This window comes from Eumetopias jubatus, unplaced genomic scaffold, assembly GCF_037043125.1.
Source record: "Eumetopias jubatus isolate StellerSeaLion01/CBP00866 unplaced genomic scaffold, mEumJub1_p1.0 scaffold_5, whole genome shotgun sequence".
NCBI lineage: Eukaryota > Metazoa > Chordata > Mammalia > Carnivora > Otariidae > Eumetopias > Eumetopias jubatus.
This window is the reverse complement of record NW_028274811.1, coordinates 72,064,629-72,074,603: the sequence shown is the minus strand read 5'-3', so window position 1 is coordinate 72,074,603 and position 9,975 is coordinate 72,064,629. Positions and strand designations below refer to the sequence as shown.

Here is a 9,975-nt window from a genome sequence, read left to right as displayed (position 1 = left end):
CCCACACAGAGCCTGACCCTCTGCATTTACAAAACCAAGGCAGTGGCTTGGTTTTGGGAATTAAGTCTAGACAACTTAGTAATGGACCTTAAAAGTTTCCACCCTCACCTCCCCAATTCTAATAATAATTGGAGTGGAAATTAATTGGAGGGTTCTCTTGCACTTAATGACATCTGTCAAGTAACCAGACACGTGGGTTTTGCTAAATTCTTTTATTTTTTTGTTTAAATTTTCACTTCAATTTTAATTCTTGAAGAACAGCCTTGACAACATATATCGCACTCATTATAAGAAGCAAAGGGTTATATCAAAAATTATTAGTATAGAATCACAGGAAATCTGGTTTGGAACCAGAAAAAAATACAAAACAGATATAGATACATAGACACAGGACAATTTTTTTATAATTATTTGGAAAATGTTATTTTCCCCTAATTCTTGTTTCCTTTTTTATGTGCATACGATGTTTAAATTTTACAAAAAAATGAAAATAAAGACTAGTATTTTACAAAATGAATAACAATGTTTGGGGTGTGTGTGTGTGTGTGTGTGTGTGTGTGTGTGTGTTTCTACATAGAATTCAGTCCACTTCCATGTGTGTTGTTTTCTGTACAGAATATATCCACATCCGTCCACAATAAATCCTGGAAGGTCCATTAGTCTCCTTCTGTTTTATTAAAATTCTCATGGTCCTCTCTTCCAATTTTTTTTTTCCTTTTCTCACCAGACACAAGGTCCTTTTTCTTTCCTTTCCAACATGTTCACAGATCTGATCCTAAAGAGAGTCTCTTTTTCTCCTGGTTTGCAGCTCGGGTTGCATTTCTGCAAGGTGGGCTGCTCCTGTTGGCCCGGCCCACCTCCCCCCTGCCCAGCTGTACCCCGCAACAGCCGCCTGATGTCCCCGCAGCTTTGGAGTCCATGGCCCCCCGCCGGTCCTCTGAGTCTCTAGGGGGGCAGGGGCAGGTAGGAAGCGCCCAAGGTCTAGGAGCACTGGATGGACATGTAAGGCCAGTTGAAGCTGCTCCCAGACAGTAACATATCCCGGATGAGAGTTTCGATGGGGGTTTTACCTACCAAACGGACGAAGAAGAGCTGCTCGATGACCGAGGAGGACACGGTACGCAGGGAGGGCAGTCGCAGTAGGAGTTTGCCGAAGCGGCTGGGCTGGTTAGGGTACTGGCTCCTCACATACTCCTCCAGTGCGCACTGGGACTTCTCCTGCAGGCTCTCGATGTGGGCGGCATCCGACAGGCCGCACGCATCTGCCCGTGCGGCCACAGGAAGGACAGAAAAGGGGATGGGACACACAGGTTAGTGAACAGCAAAGGCATGAACAAGCCATGAGAAATGTGCTTAAGTTGATAAGAGGGGGAAAACAAAATAGAAGGGAAAAGGGGGGAAAAATCCTCCTCTCCATTCCTCCCCAATCCTTTACCATTCCCTCCCCTCAGCCCCCAACACAAATAAAAATAAATCACACCCCCACCAAGCCTAGGGGAGCTGGAGACGGAAGCACACACATGCAGAGGCAGCAACCTCTCTAGTCCCTTTGTTTTTCCTCTTTCACCTTTGGATTAAATAATGTACGATGCTGGAGCCATGTTTGCTGTGCGAAGCAACCTGTCCTCCGCCTGCAGGGGAGCATCTTTCCGCTGTGCTCATTAAAGGGAGGACTTTTGCCCCTGATTTCGGGGTGTTCAGAAGCCCTGAAGAAATACGTAGCCTGGGGACAGTACTTGCAGGCTTCCTGGAGTCCTCCCTCTCAAACCCAAATGACCCCAACAAAAATCCTCAAGGAGAACCTAGACTGTCTGGTTAACAAACACCTGGGAGGGGTAAGGAATCGTGGGCTGGCAGTGTGTGGACTCAGATCGAGCCCAGGCTTCAGCAATACAGGATTTGAGATCCACGATCTATGCAGGCAAGAACTCTGCAGCAAATCCTCAGTGAGGGTGTATACTTCTAATCTGTGCTTTAGATCAAGTAATTGAAAATTGGTCACATCTCTGTAAGCTGTATAATAATCAGAAGGAATATGGCTCAGTTACTCCAGGCTGAGGAAAGGAGACATCTTCAACGATCAGACACAAAGCTGGGCTGCAGACAGCTGCTGTTACAGCTTCCAAACTGGGAGTTGGGGAGGTGAAGGGGGGGGGGGGATTTGGGGAGATAGGCTTCCTGTTGCAGGACCAAGGGGAAAAAGGCACTTACACACAATGACAGCATCTTAAAACCTGTGTGTTTATCTTGTATCAACCAAGGCTCCTCACGGTCTCCTAAAAATATTTCAAGACAGCAGTTTATACTCTATCAACTAACTAAAGGCAAAGAAATGGAAAAGAAGGTGGAATCAGAGGAATGAAGTGAAAACTTCCTCTCTTAGTTCAAACGCCTGTGTTTTTTCTTATATTAATAATAAATATTTAAAAAACAGGAAGATCACAGAGGAGCCCTTAGCCAGTCAGGAGGTTGACTAGAGATCAAAGGCAGAGTTTGCTAATATATAGATCTGGGAAGAAATTCGTGCATGGCAATGCCCCCAACAGGACGTTATATAATTGTGAATGGGCAAGTGTGACCCTAAGAAGTCACACCAAACGATTCAAAGTGAAACCCGTGTCTGCTGAGTTTCTGAGGTTTAGGTCTTTATATTTCAAGAACTGGGATTTACAAAGCATTCTGACACCTTCATCTACAAGGCAACGGCCTTGAGCAAAAATACAAATAAAACTAGTGCTAATTCAAGAACTTCTAAGGTGGGTCTCCTTTGACCCTGGATCCAGAATAGGTTCCTCTCAGATGTCTAATTACTCCTGCCAGCCACTCTGGTGCATCCACATTGTCCTGATCTGGGAAGCCAGTGAGAGGCTAGCAGGGCGAGGGCAGAAGCACTCTGGGGCTTCACTGCTTAGAGAGGGGGGCCCTGAGGTCTGCCCTTGGCCATGCTGGCTAACCTGGCCCTGCTGAGTGGCCACCATGCAGACTCATATTTACATATATCTTGCTTTACATGCATTATCTGCCCATTATGCCACAGGATCCCTTTCAGCGTCAGACAATGCAGTATGAAAAGGACCCACGGATACTCCAGCAGACTTTTTTAAAGACCCATATGGCATCCCCTCAGGTCCGTAAAATATTTATCTGATATTTACAATTAGGGCCCCCAGAGCACAAGGACACTACCCTTCTCCCAGCTAGGCCACTCCAAGGGAGAGAAGCAGGGGAAGGGCTTGCTTGGGCCCTGTGCTGGCTGCTTGGATTTCTTTCCTCCTTTGAAGGCAGAATGCCTGTAGCGGGGCTTGGCTGCCAGGTGTCAGCCGGCCAGCTCCGTGGCCTCCCTCCAGCAGGAGTCCCACTTCAGGCCTGGATTCCCACTCTAGATATTCATCCCCACTCTGGATATTCCTGCAACAGGAGTCTCCCAACTGTGGACAGTTAGTATGAGCTCTCAGATCGATTAGGTGGCTGTGGAAGCAAGGCGAGGTGAGCAAGGGGTGTAATGCAGTACATATTTACATTCCATGAGATAGACCCGAGGTCAGACAAGGAGGTAGAATATATAGAATCCATGCCTCACTTTTTATGTGGTAGTGTCAATGTGGGAACCCTCAATATTTCTCCTATAATATATGGAAAAGAAATTATGTAAATAAATAACCACTACTGCTCAGGCCCTCCCGGCTTAGCCTTTGTAGTGCAGAGAATGTATTTCATGGTGTGCATTCAAAAGAGTTTAGTGTTCAGGAAATATAGATGTAATCAGCTGCCATAACTAGAAATCAAAGTTATTATTGTGCTGAAAATGGATTTATTGTATTTATGTTAACTAGATGGCTCTTTTCAGAGGAGGTCCCATTTATTTGAGGGAATATTTAGGTGTATGAATTAATGAATTTTTTAAAAAAGTAAGTTCAGGTCATGACCTAGTCCTTGGATGCTGTCCAGAATATTAAGGATTAAGCATACCATCCGGAGGCCAAATGTGAAAACCACCACAGGGAACCCCCGTGCCAGCTTCAAATACTTAGCCGGAGCAAACGTCGTTGGACAATATGTCTAAAACTGTCTTTTCCATCATTCAAAGTTTGCTTAAAAGTTGGATGACTTTGAGAAGGCTTCCCATGAATTCCCTTCTGGCTAGCAATCAAAACACGTTTAGTCAAAAGTGGAAATGTGTTGTAGGGAGGAGGGGGGTGAATTTACTACTGACAGCTCCATTTCCATGTTCAGATATTCTGTTTGCAATTTTTCAACAAAATAATGTTAGTGTTCACTTCTCAGCCTCCCCTGCACCTTGAAGACATGGTTCCGAAACTTCTTCGGGAAAACTTTTAAAAAAGGAACACTTTTCACGGGGATGTTTTAGGATGGAAAGTTGAAAGAAAAGCATGAATAATTCCACAATCTTCCCTGCGGCCAGCACCGTCCTCGCCTCTCTCTGGGAAAGGGCAGGAGATCAGAAAAGTCCAGGGAGTTCAAAGAACCTTAGTAGGGGACAAGGAAAAGGGAGCAAAGACCTTTCCTGAGAAGACCTCTGTCCAGCTCCAAGTCACATTTCTGCTTCAAGACACCTCACTGGATGAGATTTTAAAACCCCTGCCTCCCCGACACTGGCTTGCTTCCTGATTAATTTGGCTAAAGAGCCGGGGAGTAGAGAGCCAGCCAGGCCCCAGGCCTGCCAGAGCTAAAGCAGCCCCGTCGCTGCTTCCCAGGCTCTTTGTCACTTTTGAAAAACACGTTTCCATCAAGAAGACTTATTAAGATAAAATGCATTCAAACACTGAGGAGGCTATTCAATAAATCTTCCATTTGTTTTAAGGTTTGCACTTTATCCTCTTGCAAAGAATAACTCCCTCTCCCACTAGCAGACCTGCATTTGCACTGAAAGTAAAAGGGGGGCAGTCCAAGTCCACGGCTCTGGCCACCCTGCATACAAATGAGATGCTCTTGTCTAAATAAATTATCTGCTGCTCAGATCGATATTAATACTACATTTGCTACGTTACAATATTGTGCAAATTTAAGAGGCATTTTAATACAATGTAAATACGATTCTTCACGCATGAAAGCCAGGAAATATTGATAGATTATACCATTGCTTACTGTTCAACAAGGCCTTGGGAAAGGGGTTTTGCCATCTCTGCTCAGGAATGGTTTTAATTTGGCCTTTGGAGGTCCTGGCTCTAGGATAGATTTATTAGGACGGTTTATTTGTTCTCTGAATGGAGGAATTAAAAACAATAGTGCCAATAATGGGAGTAAAACTGCAGCTAACCCTATTCACAGTGGGCAGGGCCCGGGACCCAATCTGAGCAGCTCTGTTCCCCACCAGCCTCCTTTCTGGCTTTGTTTATATTTCCCCCCATTACCTGCTGTCCCGGGTGTTTATATGTTTCCCTCTTGCAGGTTACAATAATAAAAAGCGGGCAGTGTTCTCAGAGGCTCTGACTAGAGCCTTCAAAGGCAACGTTAATGCACTTTCCTGGAAGTTAATTTGAACCATCTATCATAAGAGAAATTGTTAACATGCATGTTACCACCACCTACATTTAATTTGATATTTTTAAGACACTCTGTTAAATTTCCAATGTTCGTGTGTTCTGCATGGCTGTGAGATTTATCTCTGGGGTGGGAATCCTCCCATACTTGCGGGTTCTACAGTATTCCTTTTGTTTTTTATCTTTCTTGTTTAGATTGAATCCGTTTTTTACAACCCTCAATAACCTCAACAACTGCAAACATGAATGGTTTCCGATAAGGGAAAATCAGGCAGCAATAAAGCGGGATTATTTATGATTTATTTGCGCGTATTCTTCTCTTTCCACCTCTGTGTGTGTCGCTCTGTGTCGGGAAACTCATCCAGGGAGCGTGCCACACAGAGGAGAAAGGCACATTCCCACGTTCTCTTCCTTCCCTCTCCTCCCCCAGAAACACTAAACGCTGGCGACACACACGCACACACATACACACCGCACACACACGCGCAGCCAGACAGTTCCAACGCCCCCCCACCCCCTTGCACACACGCACACACACACACACAGGACGCGCGCCCGCTGCGGGCGCGGCCCCGCGTGGGGTCCAGGCCCCCGAGCCGGGCCGCCTGCCGCCCGCCTCGCAGCCGCCTCAGCTCCCGTACCGCCGCGCTCCCAAGATGGCAGCGGCGCGGCGGGCCGCGTCCGGGCGCCGGGGCCGCAAGTCCCCGCCAGGCCCAAGGTCGGGCTCGGGCGGGCCAGGCCGGCGCGGCGACGCGGCGTAGGAGGCCGGGCCGGGCGGAGCGCGGCCTGCTGTCGTCCCCGGCGCGGCCTGCCCTCCCGGCGACCACAGCCTCACCTGACGTGAACAGCACGATGGCTTTGAGGCAGCTGTACTCGGCCGAGTCGACGTGCAGCGCCTTGAGCTTCTCCACCTGCTCCTGGAAGATGCGGATGTGGTCCATGAAGGCCACGACGCGGTCGGCGGACATGGGCGAGGCGTGCAGGCCCGCGGCGGCCAGCAGCGGCGCCACGTGCAGCGGCATGGAGCACTGGGCCGCGTTGAGCACGAACAGCTCGCTCCAGGTGAGGCGCAGCAGGGACACTTGGTCGGTGATCTGCAGATCCGGGAAGAAGGGGATGTTTCGGGCCCACTCGACGGCGCTGAAGAGCAGGCGCGCGGCCAGCTCGCAGATGTTCTCGATGCCCATGATGTTGTTGGGCTGCATGCATTGGCTGCCGTAGCGCGACGTGGGGTAGGGTTCCGCGCGCAGCAGCAGCGAGATGTAGCCGGACAGGTAGCAGTGGCCGTTGAGGGGGTCCCCGTTGGTGAGTGCGTACTGGCCTGGATTGGGTTGGGTTGGAGGCATTCTTCCTCGCTGAACCGCTGACAAAAAGAAAGAGAGAAAAGAGGCAATGTGCATCCAGGGGGCTTGCGAACATCGGCGCGCCGCAGCGCACCCGACACAATGCGGAGGCTCTTCCCACAGCCACACGCGCCCGGCGCATCTTCTCTCGCGCTCGCTCTCACTCACAGCCCACACCGGGAGGAAATCTGGGGTGAGAGCCTCCAGCTCCGCGGCTCAGTATGCCCAGACATCGCCTGCACCCCTGGCCACCCTAGCCCTGCCAGAACTAGGCCTGATCTCAGGGCCCCCAGCCCGGCATGGCCAAGAAAGTGCCACCCAACCCCCTCCACCACCAAGGTGCAATACACAGGTTAATGAAATCCCACTCACCCCTCCAGAATGAAACAAATCAGAGTAAAACAAAACAAACAAAAAAGAACAGGCAAAACCAGAGGAAGGTTGTGGTTCTAGGCAAATGCCTAGCCGCCTCTTCATTTGCAAGCAAGCAGTGTTTTGCTCAAAATGTTTCCATATTCTCTCAAAATGCTATAGAATTATCCTTAAAATAGATACAAGTTACATAACCACTTACAACTTTTGAATAGAAAACAAGTATCCTGCACCCCTCCCCTACCCCCTCCTCCCCTTCGCCCCACACAAAGTTCACTGTTAAAAGCAACAGAAAATTGAAAAATTTCAAGAAAAAGTTGAACTTACAGTAGCCAAACATTATTGAAAAAAGTGGGAAATATAATTAATGTCTGTCCTGTGAGGTGCCACTGCAACCTGCAGCCAGCTTTTGCCCAGTGAATGCACGAGCTTGCAACTGCAAAAACACTGGATTCATTAACCATCTGAATGCAAAACGTAAGCATGCTTTGAGTTCTTAAAGCTGACCAAAGTTTTTTTTTTTTAATGTGTATGTTTTACTTCAACAGTGCCAGCGTTTTAAATTGCCATGTAAACAAAGACAACTTTAGGAAAAGTTAGGGCTACTGAACTCTCCCCCCAACAAATTAATATAGATATGTCCATGTACACATAGCTGTCTTATTTCAGGTTGTGCACTATTTTCTTAAGTTTGCTTTGATTCTAATTTTAACGCAAACCCCAATGCAATTTAAGCTCTTGAAACATAACAGCTAGAATACTTTTTTCTAATTATAGTTTTGAACTTGGCAGTTATTTTTCAATTAAATGAGAGCACAATTCAGTTTTTTTTTTTCAGATGCCTACAAAATTTCCCTGGAGCTAGAAATGAAGTCGTCATATTTGCCTGCTCCTTGAGATCTGAAGGAATTCAATTTCTTTTCTTGTGGCATATAAAATATAATTTTAAAGTCAATTACAAGAAGGAGTAATCTGCATTCTGCAAAATTGACTGGTTCGCTAATTTGACTATAAGACATCTTTAATGATTGTCAGGAGATAAACTTTAACTGTAAACGGCTAAATATATTTATAAGAAAAGTGCTGCATCTCTTGCCACATGAACATGAAGCATATCTAAATACAACATCAAAAGTTGTGTTAAAAGAAACCAAACCCATACAACACAGGGATTAAATGAAGTGGAAGCTCATGCCAGCTGCAGTCTATGCATTATAGCCAAATCAGAAGGATCGGTAAATGCCGTTGTAAATTGTAATTTGTATGCAGTATTTAAGCAGAGGGTGGAGTTTGATGAAGAAATAAAACGAGTATCATGCTTTTAAAAAAATGACACAACTATGAAAGGACGGTTCAGTCACAAACTTTCCTTTCAAAGTAGAGGGGTGAAAACAAGGCCACAGCTCTGGAGGAGGCGGCCCCAGCTCGGTGAAGAGGAGAGGGAACCAGTGAACAGGCCAGAAGCCCCCCTTCCCCCCTAATTAGACCTACAAGTGCAATAAATCTCACTCCTCTTTTTCCAAGCTAAGCTTCCAAAAGGGTGATGCAGCAATGAATCTATGGTTCAGGGTACTCCAGTCCCCAGCCCTCCCCAATTTTAAATAAAGGGTATGAAGAGGTGGAGGGGAAAGTGGAATGAAAAACACAGAAGAGTTTTCTGGGGGAAATCAGCACCCCTCCCCAAGTTCATGCCAGCACAGCCCCCAAGCATCCTCACGCACACGCGGGAAAGAGACACACACCAAGCATATCCAAGACAGAGGAAGTGAGGGATTTTAAGCCACAGCTCACGATCCCAGGGACACAATCCTGAGCAGGCAGCAGGAGGGGTGGAGGAGCCAGGGAGAGGAGCGCAGGCCGGGAGGGGGAGGCAGCGGCAGCGAGCTTGGTTGGGGAGGGGGGGTGACGCCAGGGGAGGAAGGCAGCGGGGACAGGGAAGCTGGGACAGGGCCGGGACCGCAGGAGCTCCAGCCCCATACAGCAGCCACCCCCGCGAGAGAAAGAAAGAGGGCCGGGGAGGCGGGCGAAGCTCAGGGAAAGAAGCAGAGAAGAAATATTCACCTTCCCGCCTCATGCCCACTTTGAGGCACTTCTTGAGGCGGCAGTATTGGCACTGGTTGCGGTGGTGCTGGTCGATGGGACAGTTCCTGTTGGCACGGCATGTGTAAGTTAAGTTCCTGCGGACGCTCCTCTTGAAGAAACTTTTGCAGCCCTCGCAGGTGAATTGGCCGTAGTGCTTGCCGCTCGACTTGTCCCCGCACACCACGCACTCGATGTGCTGCTGGCTCTGGCCCGAGCCAGGCGGGCCCTGGCCCTTGTCCCCTGCCGTGCCGGGGGTGGCGGGCGCTCCGGGCTGGCCCGGGGTCTGCGGCGTGTGCGGCGCGCCCGAGCCCGCCTGCTGCTGCTGCTCGCCGCCGCCGCCGCCGCCGCCGCGGGCCGCTTGCGCTGCGGGGTTGGGGCCGCCGGGGTTGCCCCCGGCCACGTCGTCCTGCGGATCTCGCCAGCTGCTAACTACCATTGCCATATCTTTGGGCCCGGGGAGCGCTGGGGGGAGCCGAGCTGCTCGCCGAGGGCCGCGGGGCGCGCGGGCGCGCTGGGAGGGGAAGGGGAAGGGGAAGGGGGGAGGGGGAGGGGGCGGGGGGCCCGCCGGGCGCCCCGGGGTCGCGGGAGCCGAGCCCGAGCCGGGCACCGGCCGCTGCCTCCGCCGCCGCCGCCGCTGCCGCCGCTACTGCCTCGGCCGCCCCGCTGCTGCTGCGCGC

General features: G+C 49.5%; 1 protein-coding gene across 5 annotated transcripts; it reads right to left on the bottom strand.

The window, feature by feature from the left end:
• Nucleotides 1-586: 586 nt before the first annotated feature.
• On the bottom strand, nt 587-9,740 carry NR2F1 (nuclear receptor subfamily 2 group F member 1). Of its 5 annotated transcripts, none has more exons than XM_028089315.1 (4): nt 9,625-9,740; nt 9,278-9,501; nt 6,337-6,864; nt 587-1,262 (listed from the first exon to the last, which is right to left on the bottom strand). In XM_028089315.1, the coding sequence occupies exons 1-4, from the start codon at nt 9,738-9,740 to the stop codon at nt 982-984; spliced, it is 1,149 nt and encodes a 382-aa protein (XP_027945116.1). In that variant the 3' UTR covers nt 587-981. The 5 variants fall into 5 exon arrangements, with proteins under 5 accessions (XP_027945116.1, XP_027945115.1, XP_027945117.1 ...); XM_028089314.1 differs by having other exon boundaries at nt 9,278-9,581; nt 9,657-9,740; XM_028089316.1 differs by having other exon boundaries at nt 9,278-9,503; nt 9,657-9,740.
• Between the last annotated feature and the right edge of the window lie 235 nt (nt 9,741-9,975).

Bases quoted from the DNA above. Each gene is read 5' to 3' on its own strand.
- NR2F1 (XM_028089313.1), bottom strand. From the start codon at position 9,740: ATGGCAATGGTAGTTAGCAGCTGGCGAGATCCGCAGGACGACGTGGCC. The intron at 6,865-9,277 runs GTGAATATTTCT...TCTTTTTGTCAG, and splicing joins AGTGGGCATGAGGCGGGAAG to CGGTTCAGCGAGGAAGAATG. The intron at 1,263-6,336 runs GTGAGGCTGTGG...CCGCACGGGCAG, and splicing joins CATCGTGCTGTTCACGTCAG to ATGCGTGCGGCCTGTCGGAT.